General features: G+C 46.5%; 1 protein-coding gene across 1 annotated transcript; it reads left to right on the forward strand.

Annotated features, from left to right (window-relative positions):
- Positions 1-26535, forward strand: Fxr2 (FMR1 autosomal homolog 2). Its single transcript, XM_070001493.1, has 17 exons — positions 1-450; positions 10558-10610; positions 10959-11052; positions 12777-12848; positions 12927-13075; positions 13580-13673; positions 16823-16939; positions 22934-23104; positions 23270-23348; positions 23635-23744; positions 23934-24020; positions 24285-24513; positions 24694-24891; positions 24975-25175; positions 25266-25361; positions 25476-25576; positions 25843-26535. Exons 1-17 carry the CDS (start codon positions 370-372, stop codon positions 25936-25938), a joined length of 2028 nt encoding a protein of 675 aa, XP_069857594.1. The 5' UTR covers positions 1-369; the 3' UTR covers positions 25939-26535.
- The last annotated feature ends 102 nt before the right edge of the window (positions 26536-26637 follow it).

The raw sequence follows: 26637 nt of genomic DNA on the forward strand, positions 1-26637 counted from the left end.
CTGCGCAGTAGGCGGCGGCACAGGGAGGTGGAGGCCGTGGAGGGGCAGCGGCAGAAGCGGGTCCCGGGACTGAGGCAGCAGCGGGGGCGCCGGCGGGCGGAAGCTGAGGTGACGAAGGTAGCGGCGGCGGCAGCCGTTTCCCTCACGGTGGCGGAGACCAAGGCGGCGGCGGCGGCGGACGGGGAGCGGCCCGGCCCCGGCCCCCTGCTCGTTGGCTGTGGCAGGGCCGCCGTGGGGCCGGCCCGGCTCCCGCCTCCCGCGGCTCCCCCTCCAGCTCCTCCTCCTGGGAGACGCCGGGGGCCCGGCCCGGCCCGCACTCAGAGCGCCGCTGCAGCCGCCGCCGGGGGAGTCGGAAGCGGTGGCGGCGCCATGGGCGGCCTGGCCTCCGGGGGGGATGTGGAGCCGGGACTGCCCGTCGAGGTGCGCGGCTCCAACGGGGCCTTCTACAAGGTGAGGCGACGCGGCGACCCGGGACACCCGGCTTGGCCCCCTCCCCCCAGCCCGAGCAGGAAAACGTGGGGCGGGATCGGGCTTCTGCAGCTTAAGTCCTGACCCTTAGAACCTTCGGCCCGCGTCCCCACCCGCAGCCCTCCCTGCCAGACCGTGGGAGTTAACCTTCTAGCTCTTTCGTACGTTTGGACCCTTCTGTTACACCTGCTTTTACCTCCAGCTCGGAGAGCACGAGAATAAGGACATTATTGTGCCTGAATTGGTGCTCACCGTCCTTCCCCCCCCAGGAGAAACCCCTTTTGCCTGACTACTTACTAATTGACTTTTCCTGTTTCTTAGCCCTCAATCGTGTCTTCCCTATAGTCCAAGCACATGGAGAATTCTCTTTCTTCTCCCACATGACCCCCTTGGGAAGACCCACTGGCCCGTATTAGAGCCTTTAATCTTCCTCAGGGAGGCCTCTGCCTACTGGCTCTCACCCCACTTTCATTTTATATTCCTGCTCCCAGCCTAAGGATAAAATGTGAAAATCCATTTGTGACATTTTGGCCTCTTTTACTTCAGGTTGTGTCAATCAAGTTGCCTCCCAGCCAGCCATGAAGTGGATCCTTCTCACCAGTCTGACCCCACCACACCTTTATCCCAAGGCCTGCTGGTCTACCATTTTTTTTCTTAGTGAGGGATGGATTTGTACTTCTTATCTAACTTTGACCTCTGAGATACATTTAGTTCATTCCAATGGTGGCTTTCTCTTGAGGAAAGTAACCTTCAAATTCACGATCTTTAAAAGGGAATCTAATCAGGTTTCCTTAAGTTATCTTCCTACAGATTTCCACTTGAAGGCTTTTTTTGACCCACTCTTGATTCCAAATCTGACAGCATTTTTTGGCAGGACAAGAGAACTTATACATTTTTAAAGATTCTTGCGTATTTCAGTTTCTCATTTGCCCAAGATTTGGTTCCATAAAGCTCTTCTACCACCTACTTTTTATCTGCTCAGGCTCCATTTTCTGGGACATTTTTTCCCATTTAGGTTAAGACATAGAGATTTATCTTTCTTGCCTCCCAGGTATATATCTATCATTATGTGACAGATGGAATTCTGAATCTCTTTTGGACTTTATGTATGGAATTGTCCGATTGTCTGATTCCTTGACATTCTTTCATCCTAAGGAGCTTGAGGAGAAAGAAGTTCTCATAGCATCACATGTGAGATGAGCATCCTTTTGGTTCTCCTTAAGTCTTTTTTTTCTCCCCTAGTCCTGGAGCTTGAACTCATGGCCTGCGCTGTTCCTAACCTTCTTTGACTCAAGGCTAACACTCTACCACTTGAGACACAGCACCGTATCTAGTTTTTTCTATTTATGTGGTACTGAGGAATCAAACCCAAGACTTCATGCATGCTAGGCAAGCACTGTACCCCTAAGCCCCATTCCCAGCTTCCCTAAGTCCTTGGGAACTACTTTTTCTTTTTATCTTTTTTTTTTTTTGGGGGGGGGTCCGGTCGTGGGGCCTGAACTCTGGGGCTGGGTGCTGTCCCTCAGCATTTCAGCTCAAGGCTAGCACTCTACCACTTGAGCCACAGCGCCACTTCCGGCTTTTTTCTTATGTGGTGCTGAGGAATTGAACCCAGGGCCTCAGGCATGCAAGGCAAGTGCTCTACCACTGAGCCACCTTCCCAGCCTTTTTTTTTTTTTTTTTTTTTTAATGTGTGTATGTGTCCTTTAACTTTGCTGCTCGATTCTGGCATTGTACACTTGAACCGTAGCTGCACTTCTGGCTTTTTAATGGTTAATTGGTGATAATAGTATCATACTTTCCTGCTTGAGCTGGCTTTGAACCATGATGCTCAGATTTCAGCTTCCTGAGTAGTTGGATTATAGGTATAAGTCACCAAAACCCAACTTTTTTTTTTTTTTTTTTTTTTTTTTTTTGGTGTCAGTGCTAGGGCTTGAATTCAGGACCTAGGTGCAGTCTTTGAGTTTTTTTTGCTCAAGGCTAGTGCGCTGCCACTTGAGCCACAACTCCACTTCCAGTTTTTTGGTAGTTAATTGGAGGTAAGAGTCTCCTGGACTTTACTGTCTGGCTGGCTTTGAACTGTGATTCTCAGATCTCAACCTCCTGAGTAGCTTAGGATTTCAAACTTGAGCAACCAGTGTTTTATGTACTTCATGTGGTTGGAAAGGGTCTTGTATTTGCCTTTTGAGTATGTGGTTTCTACCCCCACCTCATTTGATGTTTATTGGCTTTTACCCAGTTAAATGCCAACCAGTGTCTTCCCTTCCCTCATCAGATTTCCTTTTCCAGTGCCTATGGGTATACATATATACATTATCCTCTCAAGTCTTCTGTGTTTTTATCCAAATATTTTTGTATTTTCTGTGTAATTCTAGCATGCGCCTTTATTGTGTCTTATTGAAGAAAGCTCTCAGCTCATCTCTTTTGTCATTTTCCACATAACCCTTGGGACTTTTTCTTCTAGCTTGCTTCTATAGCATTTTTGTTTTCTTTGGCAAAAAGTTGCTAATTCCTTTCTGGTTCTCATAGAGCACATTTGTCTCTTATACCCTTTCTTCCAAACTGGCATCATTTTTTTTTTTTTCTTTTTGTTGGTCGTGGAGCCTGAACTCTGGGCTTGGGCACTGTCCCTTAGCTCTTCAGCTCAAGGCTAGCGCTCTACCACTTGAGCCACAGTGCCACTTCCAGCTTTTTCTGCTTATGTGGTGCTTAGGAATCGAACCCAGAGCCTCATACATTCAAGGCAAGCACTCCATCACTGAGCCACCTTCCCAGCCCCCAAACAGGAATCATTCTTGAGATTCCCTTTGACATGTTAGTCCTATTCCTCCCAGGATCTTGTCCTGGATCCTTTCTACCTCCAAGTGTGTGTTCCAAGGAAAGTAATTGTAAAATCTGAGATCAAGACAAGATGTTTGATTTTTTTTTTTTTTTCTAAGAAAGCTGGGAGTGTTGCACAGCTGGGAAAGATTGGTATCCAGTTCAAATTAACTATGAGAGGCAGGGGGGACATGTGGACATGTTTCCTTTTCCACATGGGAATGTCTAACAGCATGTCCCTGAATTTTTCCTTTTTTACCTGTGGGTGATGGCAGTGATAGACTTGCATGAATGGGATGTGTGTTGGGGGAGGGGGTGAGGAGGGGCTACAGATAATTTTAGAGAGTTAAGTTTAGAGTTGAGCCAATAGCCCAGGTAATAAGGATTTTGTTTTCTGGCCACTTCAGCATTTTCTGTTCCATGACTGAGTTAATGTCACGTCCCTAACACTGGGCTAATCTTTCTTCACCTCTCAGTGCCTTGTAGACATTTATCTATTTATCTTGTCTGACCTTGCTATACTGATTTAATATTCATGACTCAGCAAATTGGAATGGGTCAAGGAGTGTTTTTGTTTTTGTGCTGGTGCTGGTCCTGGGGCTTGAACTTAGGGTGTGGGCACTGTCCTTGAGCTTTTTTGCTGAATTCTAGCACTCTACCACTTGAGTTCCCTTCCAGCTTTTTTGGTAGTTAAAGGGTGAGCCACCCACACCCACCTTTAAAGATTGGTTACATTGTCTCTGGAACTAAAAGTTTGGAGCTCCCTTTCTCCTCCAAATAGAGTCCTGTTTTGTTTTTTTTTCACCACAGGTATTAGATCTAGGACCTAAGTTATTTTATAACTATCTCATCAAATTTTCCTTTTTCTTTGTTACATTTTGTTTTGGATATAGGGTCTTGCTGTATAGCCCAAGCTGGCTTGGAAGCTGCAGCCCATGTTGGCCTTGCTTCAGTAAGGATTACCTTTGTAGTGTATGCAGGGATTACAGACATGCACCACCATGTGCAGACCAGCCCCTTCTACCACCCCTCCCCCCCTTTTTTGAGACAAGGTCTTACTGTATAGTTTGGCACTTATTGTGTAGCCCAAGCTGTTTTTAAACTTGAGATTCTTCTGTCTTAGCCTCCTTCTGAGTAATAGAATTATGAGGTATGTGTCACTGGGTCTAGATAATTTTTTTTTTTTTTTTTGGTGGTACTGGGGATCAAACCCAAGTCTTATTAGGCAAGTGTACTACTGAGCTTTAGCTCTTATTCCTTTGTTAATGAACGGGGTATCATCAACATTAACATAGGATTTGTTTTGTTTTGGGGGGTGTTGGTAGTGGAGTTTGAACTCAAGGCTTTAAGCTTTTATTGAGCCTTTTTTATTTTTGCCAGATTTGTCTGCCAAGGCTGGCTTTGAACCTTTATCTTCAAATCTTAGCCTTCTGAATAGCTAGGATTTTAGTGAGCCACTTTGTTTTTTGTGTGTGTGTGTGGGGGGGGGGAGTGTAAGAGTATGAGTATGTGTATGTCCTGGGGCTTGAATTCAGAGCCTAGGTGCTGTCCCTTAGCTCTTTTGCCCAAGATTAGTGCTCTACCACTTGAAACACAGCTCCACTTCCAGCTCCTTTGATAGTTAATTGGAGATAAGAGTCTCATGGACTTTCCTGCCCAAGCTGGCTTCTAACCAAAGATCCTTAGATCTCAGCCTCCTGAGTAGCTGGGATTACAAGCATGAGCCATCAGTGCCCAACTGGCCAAGTTTTTTATCAGATTTTTTTCCTGCTTGGCTTCTAAAATCTCTTATCTTTTTAGAGCTCAGAGTAGAAGATAGGGTAAAGATGGGGACTAATTTCATATCTTCCAATTTGACAAAATGGAAGTATCTAGAAACCTTTCCTTACACTTGACACTGCTTGGCCTCAAGTTGAAGCCAGGATATGATACAGCTGTTGAATAATAATTTAGTGATTATTTGCTAATAGTGATAATTTGATAATATTTGATTGTATTTGATACATTAGTAGTTATTATTTGATAATAATTGTCTGGGTCTAGATGGTTTTCTGATAGATTCCACTCCCACCATCCTTTTCCCAGTGAGCATAGACTAAGCAGAACTTAAAGTTTAGTTTCATCACTAGTATTCTTTTTTTTTGGGGGGGGGGTGTCCAGTCGTGGGGCCTGAACTGTGGGCCTGGGCCCTGTCCCTCAGCTCTTCAGCTCAAGGCTAGTGCTCTACCACTTGAGCCACAGCGCCACTTCCGGCTTTTTTCTTTTTGCTTATGTGGTGCTGAGGGATCGAACCCAGGGCCTCAGGCATGCAAGGCAAGCGCTCTACCACTGAGCCACCTTCCCAGCCCCCCAAAATGACTTTTTTTTTGTCTGTTCTTTTTTGGTACTGAGGATCGAACCCAGGACGTTGCACTTGCTAGGCAAGCGCTTTGCCACTGAGCTACATCCTAGCCCATCACTAGTATTCTTCAAGGGAAAAAAATTGTTATTTGGGGTGAGTGGTTGGAATTGAGGAGAGACAGGATTGGAATATGAGGTTGGGGAGAGAGCTTGTTTTGGAAAATATTTAAAAGAAAAACATTTTAGAAATATAAGGTGAGTGACCATGTTAAACTGCAGTGTGATATAAGGGTGGAATCCATTCTGAGCTCTGCATTTCTGCCTTTGAAGTTATTTAGAAAAACCAACTCTAATATTGCTAATCTCTCTCTGTGTGTGTGTGTGTGTGTGTGTGTGTGTGTGTGTGTGTGTGTGTGTGTGTGTGTGTGTGTGTGTGTGTGTGTGTGTGTGTGTGTGTGTGTGTGTGTGTGTGTGTGTGTGTGTGTATGTGTGTATGTGTATATTGACACCGTCCCTGAGCTCTTTCTTCAAGGCTAGCGCTCTACTACTTGAGCTATAGTGCCACTTCCAAAGAGGTATAAACATCTCTGAGGGAAGAGAATGTCAAGAGAAAAAATATAGTTAAGAAAGGACCCAGGAAGTACTGTACACTATGGGCTCTAAGAACTTTATTGTAAGGTCCTATCTCTAAAAAAGAGAAAAATGGCTTGTGTCAGGATTAAAATTTAGGCTTCGATTTTCCCACCATAAGGAAAGAGCAGTATGTTTATGATTGTTCTGTGAGGTATAAGCTGTGCATTCTCCAGGGCATTTTTTGTCTGTCCCTCCTAAACTCAGCTGTTTTTAGCCACAAGGCTTAGGAATAGTTCCTGTGTATTAGTCTTTTGAAGTCCTTATTACTATTTTGTTGTTGTTGGTTGTGGGTCTTGAACTCTGGGCCTGGACCCTGCCCCTGCGCTCTTCAGCTCAAGGCGAGTGCTCTACCTCTTGAGCCACAGTGCCACTTGTGGTTTTCTAGTGGTTTATTGGAGATAAGAGTCTCACGGACTTTTCTGCCGGGGCTGGCTTTGAACCTTGATCCTCAGATCTCAGCCTCCTCAGTAGCTAGCATTACAGGCGTGAGCCACCGGCGCCCAGCACTATTATTATTTTTAATTCTGGAGATTTGACCCAGGACCTTGTACATGCTAAGCATGCAATGAGCCATGCTCCACCTAAACCTCTAATTTTTAATTTTTATTTATTTGAAACAGTTTTTCTATATAGCCCAGGCTGGTCTGTAACTATATAGTTTTCAAAGCTGGAGGTCCTCCTGTTTCTGCCTCTACTTCCTTGCCTCTATCTCCGAAGTGCTGATAGTGTGCAGCTGTCTGCAACATGACCAGCAAAACAGTGCGTGCGTGCATGCATGCATTGGTCCTGGTCCTTGAACTTGGGCCTAGGCACTGACCTTTTCTTAGCTTCTTTGCTCAAGGGTAGTGCTCTACCACTTCAGCTACAGCTGCATTTCCTACCTTTCCTTTCCTTTTTTTTTTTTGTACTAGGTATAGAACCAGGACATTGCACTTGCTAGGCAAGCACTTCGTTACTAAGGTATATCCCAGCTCCACTTCCTACTTTTTGCTGGTTGATGGGAGTTAAGACTCGCTGACTTTCCTGCCTGTGATCTCAACCTTTTGAATAGCTTGGAAGGAGTGCAGGTGTAAGCCACCAGTGCCTGGTGCTGCATAATTTGCTTTAGGTTTGAGATAAGGACTAGAACTTGGTACCTGATGCTTTTGTTCATTGTCTAGCACTCTACCAACCAAGCTACACCTCCAACCCCCATAATTATTTGTTTGTTTGTTTGTCCCTTGTGTGGCTTGAACTCTGGGCCTGGGTGCTGTCCCTCGGCTTTTCAGTTCAAGGCTAGCACTCTGCCACTTGAGCCAAGAGCCACATCTGGCTTTTTCTGTTTATGTGGTGCTGAGGAATTGAACCCAGGGCCTCATGCATGCAAGGCAAGTACTCTACCACTGAACCAACTTCCCAGCCCCCTGCCCCCAATTTTTGAAATTAATTAATTAAACTTAAGATTTCATGTTTGCCAGGTAGGTGCTTGTTCTACTCCGTGAGCCATACTTCCTTTTAAAATCTTTTTTTTTTTTTTTGCGGGGGGGGGGGAGGGAAGGGGAGGGTCCGGTCGTGGGGCCTGAACTCTGGGTCTGGGCGCTGTCCCTCAGCTCTTCAGCTCGAGGCTAGCACTCTACCACTTGTAGCCACAGCGCCACTTCTGGCTTTTTTCTTTTTGCTTATGTGGTGCTGAGGAATTGAACCCAGGGCCTCATGCATGCAAGGCAAGTGCTCTACCACTGAGCCACCTTCCCAGCCCTTAAAATTTTTTTCATATAAATGGAAAGGTAGTTCAAAAAGAACGGATAGGTGTGTGTGTGTGTGTGCATGTGTACGTGCGCATGCGCATGCATGTGTATGTGTGGTACTGGGGTTTGTACTCAGCCTCATGCTTTTGTTCTTCCCTGAGTGTTACTACAGACAATTTATTTTAGCTTCTTTTATTTCTTTTAGTATCTTTTTTGCTCAGGCTAGCCCCAAACTGTAATCTTCTGCCTAGGGCTCCCACATAGCTGGGATTACTGTCATTTGCCTCCACTCCTGGCTTAAAACCTTGGGATTAGAGGCATAAAACATGACATCTGACTAAGGGCACTATTTTTCTTTTCTGTGTTTTTTCCTTTTTTTTTTTTTTTTCTTCTTTGATACAGGGGCTCAAACTCCAGGCCTTAAGCTGCATTCCAGCATTTTTGCTGGTTAATTTGAGATTGAGTCTCCCTGACTTTTTGTCCCAGCTTTCTTGGAACTGAGATTATCTTTCAGGCTCAGTCTCAGTCCTGAGTAGCTAAGATTATAGGCAGGAGTCTTTTCAACAAATGGTACTGAAACTGTATAGCCATGGGTTATTTATTTATTTTTTGCCAGTCCTGGGGCTTGAACTCAGGGTCTGGGCACTACTTCTGGCTTTTTCTGTTTATGTGGTACTGAGAAATTGAGTCCAGGGCTTTATGCATGCCAGGAAAGTACTATACCACTAAGCCACATTCCTAGTCCCACATTTTATTTTAGAAGGACTTGTGCTAGATGCCAGTGGATCACACCTGTAATCCCAGCTACTCAGGAGGCTGAGATCTGAGGACTGCAGTTCAAAGCCAGCCCAGGCAGGAAAGTCTGTGAGAGTCTAATCTCCAATAAACCTCCAGAAAACCAGAAGTGGCACTGTGGCTCAAGAGGTAGAACACTCACCTTGAGGTGAAGAGCTGAGGGACAGCGCCCAGGCTCTGAGTTCAAGCCCTATGACCAACCAAAAGAAAAAAGAAAAAAGATCTATGATCTGTACTGCTTACTGTATAGAAAATTTAACTCAAAATGGATGACAAGCTGGGTTCCTGTGGAACATGCGTGCACATACACATGATCACAGACTTAAATGCAACACCGAAAAAAAATCTATGAAACTTCTAGAAGATGTAGGAGGAAAACAGCCTTGGATTAGAGAGATTTATTAGATATGAAATGAAAAACAGTACAAATAGAAGCAGATTAATGAATTTGAACTTACCAGAATTAGTAATCTCTGTGTGGAAAAAAAGAAAATAGGAAAATGGGAATGTAGGGTTAAACACAAAACTTAGGCACCATTAGTGAAGATGAAAAGAAATGGATGACCCATCTTTTTCATATCTCCGTTAACCTTGCTATGATCTCAAGATTGTGATCTTCTATAGATTTTCTTTTCTTTTTATTTTTTGGTTGATTGTGGAGTCTGAACTCTGGGCCTGGGCACTGTCCCTCAGCTCTTCAGCTCAAGGCTAGCACTCTACCACTTGAGCCACAGCACCACTTCTGGCTTTTTCTGCTTATGTGATACTGAGGAATTGAACCCAGGGCCTCATGCATGCAAGGCAAGCACTCTACCACTGAGCTACCTTCCCAGCCCCTATCAATTTTATTCTTTGAAATTCAACAATTACCTTTCTAGCCTCTTTTTCTTTTGTAAGTTGTATGTATTGTTTTCAACTTCTCAGGGTTATTTTCCAAGGATCCATTGTTAGGGGCACTAAGTGCTCAGGTCTCTTGCTGGTTTAGGGACCCTAGACCCTTGCTTTCTTGACAGATCCTGATGTCCTCTAGGTGTTCCAGGACAACCTCTCACAGTCTCATGGGATATTCTTAGCTTTGCTGAATGTTGTTGGTATTTTAATTGAACTCTGGCAGGCTGCTCAGCACAACAGTACACAGGAGTCCCTGTGGGAGTCAGAATAGACCACCAGTTTTCATGATGTTCTGTTACATGTGGTACTTGCCCCTTGTACTTAATTCCCATTCCATATTATTTCTGAATTTTGTCCCATCTCTTTCCAGTATCATTTCTCTTTCTTTCTCTTTTTTTAAGGTCTGAAACCAGGTCTCAAAAAAATCAGTACCTGCTGCCTTTGGCTCATCTACCAACTGAGTCACACATCTGACCCCTTCTTTATCTGACTTTCTTATTACCCATGATCATAGTGTACCCTTACTGGCCTGTCTTTATTTAGACTGCTTGGTTTCCCCACCTAAAACTACTTTAAGGATTTCCAATACCTTTGTTTCTGTTGGCTAAGATGATGATGAAACATTATTTTTCTTTTTTTGGGGGGTCCGGTCGTGGGGCCTGAACTCTGCGCTCTTCAGCTCAAGGCTAGTGCTCTACCACTTGAGTCACAGCGCCACTTCCGGGTTTTTTCTTTTTTGCTTATGTGGTGCTGAGGACTCGAACCCAGGGCCTCAGGCATGCAAGGCAAGCGCTCTACCACTGAGCCAACTTCCCAGCCCCGATGAAATGTTATTTTATATTTTGTTTTGTTTTGTTTTTAACTCTCTTAAAATCCATTCTAGGGCTTTGTGAAGGATGTCCATGAAGACTCTGTCACCATCTTCTTTGAAAACAAGTAAGACCTTGGGAATAGAGAATCCAGCATACTAGGTCCTAGAAGGAGAGTGAAGAGGGGGCGGCTGAGTCCTATGAGGCATGTAAAGGTGGGGGAAAGCTGTGGGTTTGGGTGGGTAACTTTCCTCTCCTGAAGGACCAGAAGAAGAAAGGATAAATACTTTGGTGAGGGTGGGGGTATTTGGTAGATTCTAGTAAGAGATGGAAGACACTAATATGGAGGAGGGGCTGGTACCTAGACTCTACTTACATGGGAGTGTGGAAGTTGCCCAGCTGAACTAAGTCCTTCCTGAACAAATGAGCAATTATACCAATCTAAGTAGACTTCATATCACTGCTTCTCTTACAGCTGGCAGAGTGAGAGACAGATTCCTTTTGGGGATGTCCGGCTACCACCTCCTACTGACTATAATAAGGAGATCTCAGAAGGAGATGAAGTAGAGGTATGGGTTAGGAAGTTTGTTTGTGTGCTGGTCCTGGGGCTTGAACTCTGGGCCTAGGTCTATCCTTTAGCTTCTTTTGCTCAAGACTTGTACTCTACCACTCTGAGCGACAGCTCTACTTTTAGCTTTTCATTAATTTAATTGAAGATAAGTGTCTCATGGATTTTCCTGCCCTGGCTAGCTTTGAACCTTAGTCCTCAGATCTCAGCATCCTGACTAGGATGTCAGGCATGAGCCACTGGTGCCCAGCTTTTTTTTTTAGTCATTGGGCCTGAAGTTTGGGCCTAGGCGCTGTCCCTCAGCTCTTGAGATCAAGGCTGGCGCTCTACCACTTGAGCCACAGTACCACTTTCAGCTTTTTTTTTCTGCTTATGTGGTGCTGAGGAATCGAACCCAGGGCCTCATACATAGAAGGCAAGCATTCTACCACTGAGCCACCTTCCCAGCCTTGGGGTTTTTGAAACAGGGTTTACTGTATAGCCCAGTTTGGCCTAGAACATGAGATCCTCCGTCTGCCACCATAACACTGGGATTACAGGCATGTGCCATTACACTTGGCTGGAAGTCAACCATTCTAAACATCACTTTTTTTTTAGTATCTTACACTCTTCTCTGGTTGGTTTCTGTTTTTTTCTTCGCCCGAGTCACCACATAGCCATGTAGCCTGTGGAGAAGTAAAGTGCACCAATTCATCACTTCTTTGTTGTTGTTAGTAACCCCTTCTTCTAGTTTGCCTTACTGTTGGTTTAAGAATAAATTTAAGAGCTGGGCGCCAGTGGCTCACGCCTGTAATCCTAGCTACTGAGGAGGCTGAGATCTGAGAATCACGGTTCAAATCCAGCCCGGGCAGAAAAGTCCGTGAGACTCTTATCTCCAATAAACCACTAGAAAACTGGAAGTGGTGCTGTGGCTCAGCGGTAGAGTGCTGGCCTTGAGCTGAAGAGCTCAGGGCTAGTGCCCAAGCCCAGAGTTCAAGCCCCAGGACTGACCAAAAAAAAAAAAAAAGATTTAAGCTGGATGCTTAGATTGTAAACATACCTGTAGTCTAGTTACTCAGGAGGCTGAGATGTGAGCATCATGTTTCAAAACCAGCCCAGGCAGGAGAGGCCATGATCTCTAACCACCAAAAAGCCTGAAATGGAGCTGTGGCACAAGTGGTCGAACATTGGCCTTAAGGGAATGGGAATGTAGCTTAGTGATAGAGTGCTTGCCTACCATGCATGAAGCCCTGGGTTCAATTCCCCAGTACCACATAAACAGAAAAAGCTGGAAGTGGTGCTGTGGCTCAAGTGGTAGAATCTAGCCTTGAGCTGAAGAGCTCAGGGACAGACCCAGGCCCACAATTCAAGTGCCACCACAGACAAAAAAAAAAAAAAAAAAAAGATTTAACTGTAGTTTATTTTTTATTTTGCTGGAACTAGGGTTTGAGCTCTGGGCCTAGACACTGTCCCTGAGATTCTTTTGTTCGAGGCAAGTGCTCTACCACTTGAGTCACGGCACCACTTTCAGCTCTTTTGAGTAGTTTATTGGAGATAAGAGTTTCAGGGACTTTTCTGCCCAGGCTGACTTCAAACCATGATCCTCAGGTCTCAGCCTCCTGAGTAGCTAGGATTACAAGCATGAGCCATCGGCTCCCAGCCTAAGTGTATTTGAATTTTTTCTTTTTTCAATTCTTGTTGTTTTAAGGTCGTCTTTAATGTCTCTTATTCCTACCTTCTCTGTAGGTTTATTCTCGAGCCAATGAACAGGAACCTTGTGGCTGGTGGCTGGCCCGAGTGCGGATGATGAAGGGAGATGTGAGTGACTGAAGATCTTTGGAGGGAAAGATTGGAGATAGATGCTCAGGTCATCCACACTTCTTTTTTTTCTACCAGTTCTATGTCATTGAATATGCTGCCTGTGATGCCACCTACAATGAGATTGTCACACTGGAGAGACTTCGGCCAGTTAATCCCAATCCCCTTGCAACCAAAGGCAGTTTCTTCAAGGTTACCATGGCTGTGCCTGAAGATCTGAGAGAGGCGTGAGTGTTGGGGGCAGGTTGAGAATGGGAGACCCTGTTTTTTTTGATATGTCATGGGGCTTGAACTCTGGGCCTGGGTGCTGTCCGTGAGCTCTTCAGCTCAAGGCTAGCACTCTACCACTAGAGCCACAGTGCCACTTCTGGTTTTCTGAGTGGTTTATTGGAGGTAAGAGTCTCACAGCCTTTCCTGCCTGGGCTGGCTTTGAACCGAGATCCTCAGATCTTAGCCACCTATGTAGCTAGGATTACAGGCGTAAGCCACCAGCGCCCATTTTGGGAGACACTCTTAACAGAACTAATGTTTGTCCTTATTTCTCCCACTCCAACTTTTTAGTCTCCTCTGTTCCCTTGACCCTATGAGACCCTTGTTGCCTGATGTATCTTCAGGCCCTTTATTTCCTGCCTCTGTTATTTAAATGTCCCTTCTCTCGTATTTTCTTGGCTTCCATTCTTTCTACCTTAGCCTCTCACTGCATTCTGAGATCACTTTACTCTTCCCTGCAGCTGCACCAATGAAAATGTCCATAAAGAGTTCAAGAAAGCACTGGGAGCTAACTGCATCTTTCTTAACATCACAAATAGTGAGCTCTTTATTCTGGTGAGTTGATTTTGCCTTTTCTTTCTTTTTTCTTTGTATGACATTTGGTATAGTAATAGGATTTAAACTCAGGCTCAGACTTACTGAGCAGGAGCTCTATGACTTATCTAAACTCCAGCCCTCTCTCCTAATTTTCATATAATCATACAAGCCTTTTCAACGATTATTCCCTTTTTTTTGTACTTTGCTCAAGTCTAGCACTCTACCACCAGTGCCACAGCTCCACTTCTGTCTTATTTAGAGATAAATCACACAGACTTTTTTTTACCTGGGCTGGCCTCCTCTTGAGTAACTAGGATTATAGGCCCGAGCCACCAGCACCTGGCCAATTATTCCTTTTCCCTTTTTTAGTCCCTGGGTAGCAAGGGGAGGAACTAAATTGTGCTTACATGTATTTGTCAGAGAGGACTTTATTGTTCTTGACCCATATGGCCTGTGCAGCTCTAGCTTTTAGTCCTCATGATCTAAACCACGCCCCACCTCTCAGTTTTGAATTCCTGATGATACAACCCAGGGTCATGCACATTAAAAATCTTCCTCATTGGGCTGGGAAGGTGGCTCAGTGGTAGAGCCCTTGCCTTGCATGCATGAGGCCCTGGGTTCGCTTCCTCAGCACCACATAAGCAAAAAGAAAAAAGCCAGAAATGGCGCTGTGGCTCAAGTGGTAGAGTGCTAGCCTTGAGCTGAAGAGCTGAGGGACAGCACCCAGGCCCATAGTCAGGCCCCACAACCAGACCCCCCCCAAAAAAAAAAAAAAAAAAATCTTCCTCATGACCTGAATTTTCTATCCGTCTTTATTTTGAATTCCTCAGGATAGAACCCAGGGTCTTTTTTGCACATGGTAGTCAAGTACTGTACCAGTGAGTTATATACCTGACGTAGTCAAGCACTGTATCAGTGAGTTATATACCTGACAATCATGTTATAATCTGGATTCAGGGCCCTTTCTTAGATATTGGACCTTCAAAAATAAACTGATGCTGGCTGCAGGTGGCTCATGCCTATAATTCTAGCTACCAGGGAGACTGAAATTTGAGAATTGCAGTTGGAATCCTGAGGGTCTCTTCAATTAGTCAGGGAAAACTTGGAAGTAGAGGCATGGCTCAAATGGTTGAGTGCGAACCATTAGTGAAAAAGCTGAATGAGAGCATAACACCCAGAGTTCAAGCCCTAGTGTTGGCACCAAAAAGGGAAGGAAGGAAGCAAGCAAGCATGCATATGGGCATTGGTAGCCCATGCCAGTTATCTTAGCTACTCAGTAGGCTGAGATCTGATAATCAGGGTTCAAAGCCAGGCCAGGCAGGGAAATCACATTGCTATCGGTCTACCACTTTGAGCCATAGCTTCACTTCTGGTTTTTGGGTAGTTAATTGGAGGTAAGACTCTAATGGACTTTTCTGCCTGGGCTGGCTTCAAACAGTGATCTGCAGGTCTCAGCCTCCTGAGTAGGTGTGAGCCACCAGCACTTTGCCCTTATTTAATTGAATTTATTCATTTTTTTATTTGTTAGTCCTGGGGCTTGAACTCAGGGCCTGAGTAGTGTCCCTAAGCTTCTTTTGTTCAGGGTTAGTGCTTTACCACTTGAGCCACAGCATTACTTCCACCCTTTTCTGAGTCGTTTATAGTAGATAAGAGTCTCATGGACTTTCCTGCCCAGGATGGCTTTGAAATTCAGTCCTTAGATCTCAGCCTTCTGAATAGCTAGCATTACAGGTGTGAACCACCAGGGCCTGGCCAGCCTTTGCCCCCCCCTTTTTTTTGTCGGTTTTGGGGACTGAACTCTGGGCCTGGGTGCTGTCCCTCAGCTCTTCAGCTCAAGGCTAGCCTAGCACTCTACCACTTGAGCCACAGCGCCAATTCCAGGTTTCTGGAGGTTTATTGGAGATAAGAGTCTCAAGGACTTTCCTGCCTTCGCTGGCTTTGAGATCCTCAGATCTCAGCCTCCCGAGTAGTTAAGATTATAGGCTTGAGCCACCGATGCCAGGCCTTTTTTTTTTTTTTTTAATTTTGGCCTGAACTCTGGGCCTCTGGACACTGTCCCTCAGCTCTTCAGCTCAAAGCTAGTGTCCTACCACTTGAGCCACAGCACCACTTCCGGCTTTTTGCTTATGTGGTGCTGAGGAATCGAACCCAGGGCCTCATGCATACAAGGCAAGCACTCTATCACTGAGCCACCTTCCCAGCCCCAATATTTAATCAATTGAATGTAATCTTTTTTTTGGGGGGGGGTCCAGTTGTGGGGCCTGAACTCTGGGCCTGGGCGCTGTCCCTCAGCTCTTTAACTCAAGGCTAGCACTCTACCACTTGAGCCACAGTGCCACTTCTGGCTTTTTTCTTTTTTTTTTTTTTTTTTTGTCGGTCGTGGGGCTTGAACTCTGGGCCTGAGCGCTGTCCCTCAGCTCTTCAGCTCAAGGCGAGCACTCTACCACTTGAGCTACAGCGCCACTTCCGGTTTTCTGGTGGTTTATTGGAGATAGGAGTCTCACGGTCTCTCCTGCCCGGGCTGGCTTTGAACCGCGATCCTCAGATCTCAGCCTCCTGAGTAGCTAGGATTACAGGCGTGAGCCACCAGCGCCCGGCTGGCTTTTTTCTTTCTTTTTTGCTTATGTGGTGCTGAGGAATCGAACCCAGGGCCTCAGGCATACAAGGCAAGCACTCTAGCACTGACCCACCTTCCCAGTTCCTTTTTTTTTTTTTTAAAGACAGGATTTTGCTTAAACGCATGATTCTCTTACTACTTCAGCTCTTCAGTTTTATGCACCACTGCTCGCAACTTGTTTTTTCTTGCTTGTTTTTCTTTCTTTCTTTTTTTTTTTTTTTAAATTTTTTGCCAGTCCTGGGGCTTGAACTCCAGGTCTGGGCACTGTCCCTGAACTTTTGCTCAAGGCTAGTACTCTACAACTTGAGCCATAGCGCCACTTCTGGCTTTTTCTGTTTATGTGGTACTGAGGAATCGAGCTCAGGGCTTCATGCATCCTAGGCTAGCACTCTACCACTAAGTTTCCAGCTCCATGCTTCACCGTATTTTGCTTTAGCTTAATTTCATAGCTCCTGTCTAGGAATTTTAACATTTTCATGCTTAATCCTTAACTCTCCTTAGTGTTTATACAAAGTCAGTTTTAATGACTTTTCCATTGATTTCTTCCCAGTCAACCACAGAAGCCCCTGTGAAGCGAGCATCTCTGCTGGGTGACATGCATTTTCGAAGCCTACGTACAAAATTGCTACTAATGTCCCGCAATGAAGAAGCTACCAAGCATCTAGAGGTCAGTTTTTTTGTTGTTGTTTTTGTTTTTTTTGGGAGTCTGGTCGTGGGGCATGAACTCTGGGTCTGGGCGCTGTCCCTCAGCTATTTTAGCTCAATGCTAGAGCTCTACCACTTGAGCCACAGCACTACTTCCTGCTTTTTTTTTTTTTTTTTGCTTTTTACTTATGTGGTGCTGAGGAATCGAACCCAGGGCCTCATTCATGCAAGGCAAGCGCTCTACCACTGAGCCACCTTCCCAGCCCTATAGGTCAGTTTTGGCTCCTCTTCCTCCTAAACAGTATTGTGCTCCTTCTTTCCCACCTCATCCTCCATTCATGTTCTTGTATTTATGGAGCAGGATTAAGGCTTTTCTAGTCAATAAACCTAGATTGGCTATTTTATACTTTTCCAGGTGACAGAGCTGGAGGTTTGTTTGTCGTTTTGTACTGGTTCTGGGGCTTGAACTCAGGGCCTGGAAGCTATCTCTGAGTAACTTTGCTCAAGGCTAGCACCCTATCACTTGAGCCACAGTGACTCCACTTGTGGCTTTCTGGTAGTTTATTGGAGATAAGAGTCTCACAAGCTCGGTGCCGGTGGTTCACACCTGTAATCCTAGCTACTCAGGAGGCTGAGATGTGAGGATTGCCATTCAAACCCAGCTCCAGCAAAAAAGTCCCCATGAAACTTGTATCTCCAACCATTCAAAAACCGTAAGTAAAGCTATGGTTGAAAGTGGTAGAGCGCTAGCCTTGAGCAGAAGACCTCAGGGAGATTACCCAGGCCCTGAGTTCAAGACACACACACTCCACATCCCACACCCCCCCACACACACAAACACACACACACACATCCTGATGATGCCTGTAATATGGCTGAAAGTGGTAGAGCGCTAGCCTTAAGCAGAAGACCTCAGGGAGAGTACCCAGGCCCTAAGTTTAACACACACACGCACGCACGCACACACACACACATACACACACACACCACACGCCACACGCACCTTGCCAGGTGCTTATGGATGATGCCTGTAATCCTAGCTACTCAGTAGAGGATTATGGTTCAAAGCCAGCCCAGGCAGGAACATCCATCAGCCTTATCTCAAATAAATTACCAAAAAAGCCAGAAGTAGAGTTATGGCTCAAATGTTAGTATACACTAATCTTGAGTGCTCCCAGTGCTCAGGGACAGTGCCCGCCCAGGCCCTGGGTTCAAGGTCCGGGACCAGCAATAAAAGACTTGGGTGCCAGTGGCTCATGGCTGTAATCCTAGATATTCAGGAGGCTGAGATTTGATGATCATGGTTCAAAGCAACCGGGCTGTAAAAATTGGGAGAATGGGCTGGGAAGGTGGCTAAGTGGTAGAGTGCCTCCTCGCGTGCATGAGGCCCTGGGTTTGATTCCTCGGCACCGTATAAACAGAAAAAGCTTGAAGTGGCGCTGTAGCTCAAATGGTAGAGCACTTGCCTTGAGCTGAAGAGGTGAGGGATAGTGCCCAGGTCCCAGAGTTCAGGCCCCACAACCCCCCCCCCAAAAAAAAATGGGGAAAAAGAAGCTGAGCTTGTTAACATTACTTAAAAAGTGGATAGAAAAAAAAAAAAAAACACCTAGTGAAAGGACAGTAAAAGTTGAAAAAATAAATAGCTGAGCATGGTACATCAATCACTTAAGAGACTGAAGCAATAGGATCTCAAAAATAGCCTGGACTACATAGTGAACTTTTGTATTTAAAAAAAAAAAAAAAGCCAGCAGCTGGTGGCTCATGCCTGTAATCCTAGCTACTCAGGAGGCTGAGATCTAAGGATTTCAGTTTGAAGCCAGCTAGGCTGGAAAGTCTGTGAGACTTTTATCTCCAATTAACCACCAGAAAACTGGAAGTGATGCTGTGGCTCAAGTGGTAGAGCTTTAGCCTTGAACAAAAATGCTTAGGGACAGTGCCTAGGTCCTGAGTTCAAGCCCTGAGACTGGCACAAAAATGAAAAATAAACATACCACTAGCTCACTACTATAATCCTAGCTACTTGAAATGGGAGGTAGGGAAGATCTCGTAGCTCAAGGCCAGTAGAAGGGTTTTTAGGAACCTCTCTCAACTGACAGGAGTGGTGGCATGTTCCTGTTATTTTAGCTATAATAGCTTAAAATAGGCAGATCATGGCCCAGGGCTTTGCTAGGTAAGAAACATGACATTATTTAAAAAATAACTGGTTTAGGGGCTGGGAAGGTGGCTCAGTGGTAGAGTGCTTGCCTTGCATGCATGAGGCCCTGGGTTCAATTCCTCAGCACCACATAAGCAAAAAGAAAGCTGGAAGTGGTGCTGTGGTTCAAGTGGTAGAGCGCTAGCCTTGAGCCGAAGAACTGAGGGACAGCGCCCAGGCCCAGAGTTCAGGCCCCACAACCGGACCCCCCCCCAAAAAAAAAAAAATGGTTTAAACTAGGTGTCAGTTGCTCACTCTTTTTTTTTTTTTTTTTTTTTTTTGTGTCGGTCGTGGGGCTTGAACTCTGGGCCTGGGCGCTGTCCCTCAGCTCTTCAGCTCAAGGCGAGCGCTCTACCACTTGAGCTACAGTGCCACTTCCGGTTTTCTGGTGGTTTATTGGAGATAGGAGTCTCACGGTCTTTCCTGCCCGGGCTGGCTTTGAACCGCGATTCTCAGATCTCAGCCTCCTGAGTAGCTAGGATTACAGGCGTGAGCCACCGGCGCCCGGCTAGTTGCTCACTCTTAATCCTAGCTACTAAGATGGCTGATATCTTAAGATCGTGGTTTGACACCAGCCCAGGCAGGAAAGTCCATGAGAATCTTACCTCCAATTAGCCACCAAAAAACCCAGAGGTAGAATTGTGGCTCATTGGTGATAACCTTGAGCAAAAAAAGGCCAACGTATAGTACCCGGGCCCTGAGTTCAATCTCAAGACCGGCAAAAAAAAAAAAAAAATTGGAGGGCCAGCCAGGTACTGGTGGCTGATGCCTAACTACTCAGGAGACTAACCTTGGAGGATCTGTTTTCAGCTAACAGGGTCTATAAGATCCACTTCAAATTAACCAGCAAAATGTTAGACTGGAGGCATGGCTTATGCAGTAGAGTACTAATTATTATTATTATTTTTTTTTTTGGGTCCAGTCATGGGGCTTAAACTCTGGGCCTGGGCGCTGTCCCTCAGCTCTTTAGCTCAAGGCTAGCACTCTATCACTTGAGCCACAGTGCCACTTCCAGCTTTTTTCTTTTTGCTTATGTGGTGCTGGGGAATCGAACCCAGGGCCTCATGCATGCAAGGCAAGCACTCTACCACTGAGCCACCTTCCCAGCCCTAGAGTACTAATTATGAGCAAGCAAACTAAGAGCTTGAATCCTTGAATTCAAGCCTTGTTACTAGCGTACACGCACAAAGAGTTGGAAGAATGACTCAGAAATATAGTGCCCATGTAATGTAGCAAGTTTGAGGTCTGGAGTTCAAATCCTAGTACTACCAAAAATGGGGGGGGGGATAAAAAAACAACATTTTGGCTAGTAAGTCGTTGTAAGTTTCTTGCCTTCTCTTGATGCAGTGGGGTTTTTTTGTTTGTTTGTTTTTTGGCCCATAGGGCTTGAACTCTGGGCTTAGGTGCTATCCCTGAGCTCTTCAGCTCAAGACCAGCACTCTACCACTGGAGCTACAGTGCCACTTCCAGTTTTCTGAGTGGTTTATTGGAGATAAGAGTCTCACAGACTTATCTGCCGGGGCTGGCTTTGATCCAGGATCCTCAGATCTCAGCATCCTGAGTAGCTAGAATTACAAGTGTGAGCCACCAGTACCCTGCTGCTGGGTGTATGTGTGCATGTGTGTGTGTGTGTGCGCGCGCACGTGTGTGTGTGTGTGCGCACGTGTGTGTGTGCGTGTGTGTTTGCGCACGTGCGTCTGTGTGTGTGTGTGTGTGTGTGTGTGGCTTAGGGCCTGGGCACTCACTTTGTTTTTTTTTTTTTTTGTCAGTCATGGGGCTTGAACTCTGGGCTTGGGCGCTGTCCCTGTGCTCTTCAGCTCAAGGCAAGCACTCTACCGCTTGAGCCACAGCACCACTTCCAGTTTTCTAGTGGTTTATTGGAGATAAGAGTCTCCCGGAGTTTCCTGCCTGAGCTGGCTTTGAACCTCGATCCTCAAATCTCAGCCTCCTGAGTAGCCAGGATTACAGGCATGAGCCACCAGCGCCCGACTTCCCTGAGCTTTTTTGCTAAAGGGTAGCTCTCCACTTAAGCCACAGCTCCACTTCCAGCCTTTTTAGTGGTTAATTGGAGATAAGAGTCTCACGGACTTTACTGTCTAGGCTAGCTTTGAACAGCAATCCTCAGATCTCAGCCTTCTTCAGTAGCCAGGACTAAAGGCATGAGCCATCAGAGCCCAGCCAGTGCAGTGGTTTTGAGCACCTAAGTTCCAGGTTTTTTTTTTTTTTGTTGTTGTTGTTTGTTTTTGTCGGTCATGGGGCTTGAACTCTGGGCCTGGGCGCTGTCCCTTAGCTCAAGGCGAGCGCTCTACCACTTGAGCTACAGCGCCACTTCCGGTTTTCTAGTGGTTTATTGGAGATAGGAGTCTCACGGTCTTTCCTGCCCGGGGTTGGCTTTGAACAGTGACCCTCAGATCTCAGCCTCCTGAGTAGCTAGGATTACAGGTGTGAGCCACCGGCACCTGGCTAGTTACAGTTTTTTTTGATGGCTGTAACTCCAATTTGATTCTATCCATTTTGGTAGGAAGCACTGGATTGTAATCTAGAAATATCCTGTCAGATGCTTTTTCTATTTGGTGTGTACCCGGAACCATTCTTTTCAAAACTATTTGAACTATGCTTGTCTTCTTGCCCCTGAGCCCAGCGATCTCCACTAAGGACTGGTTGAGAAGTGATGTAGCACTGTGATGGATATTCCACAGGCACATTTTCTGCTTTTTTGAACTCTGATTTTGGGGGGGCGGGGTGCGAGAAGGAAGGGTGTTATTGAATCTGGCTTTGCTTGGTTTGTGCTCTATCACTTGAGCTGTAGGTCTTATTTCTGTTTTTTGGTGGTAGAAATAAGAGTCTCTCAGTCTGCCAGGACTGGCTTCAAACTTTAATTCAGCCTTCAGAGTAGCTAGGATTACAATGAGTCACTAAAAGAAAGTCAATCTGACTTTATTTTACAAACAAAGCCAGTGAATTGACTTTACTACTGAGCTTGCCTCAAACTTTGAACCTCCATATCTGAGCTTCCTAAATAGCTAATAGACGTGAACCGCCTATCCCCAGCAGCCCATTGCTTTTATTCACCTTGTTGGGCTTGTTTTTTGTTTTTTTTTTTTCCTTTTGCTTTTTTTGGTGGGTCGTGGGGCTTGAACTCTGGGCCTGGGCGCTGTCCCTGAGCTCTTCAGCTCGAGGCTAGCACTCTACCACTTGGAGCCACAGTGCCACTTCTGGCTTTTTCTGTTTACATGGTGCTGAGGAATTACGCACACGAGGCAAGCACTCTACCACTGAACCACCTTCTCAGCCTTCCCCCCGCCCCCGCTCCCCCCACCATTTCCCCCACCCCCCACCTTTAAAAAAAAAATTCCTGTGCTGGTGTTGGAGGGCCTTACTCAGGCTAGGCAAGTACTTCACCACTATGCAACATTCTCAGCCCGATTGGTGGGTTTTATTTTTGGGAGGAGTTAATAGTCCTTTAAGGTAAAAAGAGTGCCTTACCACCTGCAGGAGTTAGGAACCTAATGAAAAGTAGTTTCATGCCACCTTTATTTAATTCTCTTGCTAGTATTGAGAATGAGGTAGGTCTGGTGTAATGACTTAGCAAGCGATATATAGTGTGTGTCTTATTCAGGATATTAGAGCCAAATCCAGAACTGTAGTGGCTCCCAGCCCAAGCTGCTCTCATTATGTCCCTTATCACCAAATGATTAGTATTTACGACTTCCTGGGTTTGGTAAGCAAAAACTCCACAGTGTTTTTGCAAAGGGTTGGGCTTTTGGAACAGGTGCTCTGAGATTCCACCACCATTATTTCTAAAGTATCTTTTTCTTTTAGACAAGCAAGCAATTGGCAGCAGCATTCCAGGAGGAATTTACAGTGCGAGAGGATCTGATGGGTCTGGCCATTGGGACCCATGGTGCCAACATCCAGCAGGCCCGGAAAGTACCTGGGGTGACTGCCATTGAGTTGGGTGAAGAGACCTGCACTTTCCGCATCTATGGGGAGGTCAGCAAATGTCTTCTGGGTCTGTTAGGGGATAGAGAGAAGTTGAGCTGAGGTGGAAGCATATATGTACTGGTGGCCTCCACCACCTCCCCTTCTGACTTTGGTGACAGCTGAGAGATCCAAGTCTGCTGTTTCAGTAGCAGTTCCCCACTCTTTTTTCCATAGACTCCTGAAGCATGCCGGCAGGCTCGGAGCTACCTAGAATTTTCTGAGGACTCTGTGCAAGTACCCAGGAATCTGGTTGGTGAGTTGGGGTATGTGTATGAAAGAGAATAGAGGCCAGATGTGAGAGTCTTGAAAGTGATGAAGATCTGCAGCTGGGATTGACACTATTCTGTGGACTTAACAAAGCAAATAGTTTGTCATGGTAGTGATAAAAATAGAATACATTTGTAGAGACTGTAGTATTTGATTCCATGAAACCTTATCAGATACCTAGGCATAGAAGAGAGATGAGGCTAGAAGACTGTTTGATTCTTTCTTTCATTAAAAAAGGTGGGGGGAGCCTAATTCCTTCTTTATTTATTCAGGCAAAGTGATTGGAAAGAATGGGAAAGTGATCCAGGAGATTGTGGATAAATCTGGTGTGGTGAGAGTTCGTGTGGAAGGTGATAATGACAAGAAGAACCCCAGGGAAGAGGTATGGCACCCAAAGTCTTAGAGATTGGTTTCCACAGATGGGAGTGGTTGTTTTCTGAGGGCTAAGAACTTCTAGAGGGTGGAGCACAGAAACTTATGTTTATCCTAATAGTAGGTTGTAATCCCATTGTATGGTGGTAATATTTCTGTTTTACCATCTTTTCTTGATTTGTGCCTTTGCTCTACACAGGGAATGGTTCCCTTCATATTTGTTGGTACCCGAGAGAATATCAGCAATGCCCAGGCACTGCTGGAGTATCATCTTTCCTACCTGCAGGTAGGCCATGCTGGAAGCCTGGGTGTGGGACAGGTTGCGTATAGCAAGGGGGTGAGGACTGCTGGCAGAAAACTTTGGGATTGTGGCATCTAGTTTGTCTCTGTAGAACAAGAGCCATTGGGAATATTTTAGGTGTGAGGTTAGATCCTGGAAATTTCCTTGTTCAGCTACCTCCTTCTTGTATTCCTGAAAGGTTAGCCATGCAGTGATTATCACAGATACTGTTTCTCCTTCTGTGTGGTCATCCATCTTTTTCCCAACCAGGAGGTAGAACAACTTCGCTTGGAGAGGCTGCAAATTGATGAACAGCTTCGGCAGATTGGTCTGGGCTTTCGCCCTCCCGGTAGTGGACGGGGTGGTGGTGGTGGCGGCAGTGACAAGGCTGGCTATACCACTGATGAGAGCTCCTCCTCCTCCCTCCACGCGACAAGAACCTATGGGGGCAGCTATGGAGGCCGGGGTCGGGGCCGGAGGACTGGAGGTCCTGCATATGGTGAGACAGCTGTGGGGCCAGTGAAAGATGCAGAGATCTGGGTGGAAGCTTGGAAAACTGATGGAGGTGAAATGCTTGGCTAGGTGCTTGTGAATGAGAAGGGGGCACTAGTTTGAGGCTGGTGGTGGGTCTTGGGGCAAGATGTCTGTGACCTTGAGTAAACCCTTCTGTGTTCACTAGGCCCCAGCTCAGACCCGTCCACGGCATCTGAGACAGAGTCAGAGAAGAGAGAAGAGCCAAACCGAGCTGGGCCTGGTGACCGTGATCCCCAAAGTCGAGGGGAAGAAAGCCGGAGGCGGCCGATTGGGGGCCGGGGTAGGGGACCACCACCTGTCCCCCGTCCCACCTCAAGATACAACTCTTCATCAATTAGCTCAGGTATAAGATAGCTGGTGTTGTGAATGTGGGCCCAATGGAGAGACTTTGGTCATCTGACTCCCAACTCTGCTTCTTCATCTCAGTGCTAAAGGATCCAGACAGTAATCCCTACAGCCTCCTGGACACTTCGGAACCTGAGCCCCCTGTTGATTCAGAGCCTGGGGAGCCTCCCCCAGCAAGTGCCAGGCGCCGTCGCTCTCGCCGCCGCCGCACTGATGAAGACAGGACTGTCATGGATGGAGGCCTGGAGTCTGATGGGCCCAACATGACAGAGAATGGCCTGGGTGAGGGGTGTACATAATTTGAGAAGTAGGAAATGGTTAATAATGAGGGTTGAGTGGGTGAATGTTTGCCTTGTTTTTCCACACTCACAGAAGATGAATCCAGACCCCAACGTCGTAATCGCAGCCGCCGCCGCCGCAACCGTGGTAATCGGACAGATGGGTCTATCAGTGGGGACCGCCAGCCAGGTCAGCAGAGCAGGATGCCACATGCCCTGTGGAAACCCAGCATGGGTTCATGGGAAGTTATGGGGCTGAATACATTGGTTCCTTCTGAAACATTTGATCCTCTGCTTTCCCCAGTGACTGTGGCTGACTATATCTCACGAGCAGAATCTCAGAGCCGGCAGCGGCCGCCTCTAGATGGAGCTAAACCCTCAGAGGACTCTCTTTCAGGACAGAAGGTAGGCTGGCAAGATGTTGTGGAGCAGGAAGCCCCCAAAATAACCCCAGAAAACTCTTAGTTGCCTAGATGGCTATATCTGGTAGAGTTGAGGCTGCACTGAAGATAGTGCAGACATTGGAAAAGAAAGTTGGGGGGCATGATGCACTGCAAGGGTGATCAGCGTGGGAGCAGGCACCTGATCTTCAGGTGCTCAGGGCTTAGTGGAGAAAATGCCCACCCTTGCCCTATTGACCAGCCATTTTCATTCCTCTGTTTACTCCCTAGGGCGACTCTGTCAGCAAGCTTCCTAAGGGGCCCTCGGAGAATGGGGAGCTCTCCGCCCCCCTGGAGTTGGGTAGCTTGGTTAATGGGGTTTCATAAGACCTCTAGCCCACATCCCTCCTTTCTCCATCTCGCTTGCTGCCCACCACCATGGCCCTCATGGGCCCAACTGACCTGCGCTGGAGCTGCTCTTATCTAGGGGGGAGGGGGGTGGCACAGCAGCTTGGGTCCCCCCCCAACCTCCAGGAGCTAGTGGAGGGGTGTGTAACAGGGTCATACACCCTCCCTCTTGTCCACCCTACCCCCAGGGTGAGGGGAGCCTCCCCTTCCCCATCAGACTGGATGTGCCTTTATCCTCTAATGCCCCAACCTCTGAGTACCCCCATTCTCCGCCTGTTGGTGGGGGTGCTCCTTGACCCACCCAGATTCGACGGTTCAGGGGGGCTCCCCTGCTATCCCTCCTCCCATCCTGTATCCCCCGTTTCTGGGGCCTCATCACTGTGGAAGACGGGGATAGTATGGGTATCCATGGGTGGGAGGCATGGGGAAGGTTTTGGAGTAGAACCAGGGGTGTGTATGAAGGGGGGTGACAAGGTCCCCTAGGGGGAAGGGGATCTAACCTTGTGTGGTGGATGAGAAGGCGTATTTATTTTTCACTGTACAGTATTTAAAAAGAGAATAAAAAATTCCAAATGGTTCTGTGGTTCCTGTGCCTTGCTTGTCCTGCTTGGACTATTGAATCTCCAGGAATGACCTGCCTTGGGACCTGACTTTTGATCTCTGTTCCTCCACACTTGG

This window comes from Dipodomys merriami, unplaced genomic scaffold (genome assembly GCF_024711535.1).
Source record: "Dipodomys merriami isolate MVZ:Mamm:240054 unplaced genomic scaffold, mDipMer1.0.p SCAF_59, whole genome shotgun sequence".
Classification (NCBI taxonomy): Eukaryota; Metazoa; Chordata; class Mammalia; order Rodentia; family Heteromyidae; genus Dipodomys; species Dipodomys merriami.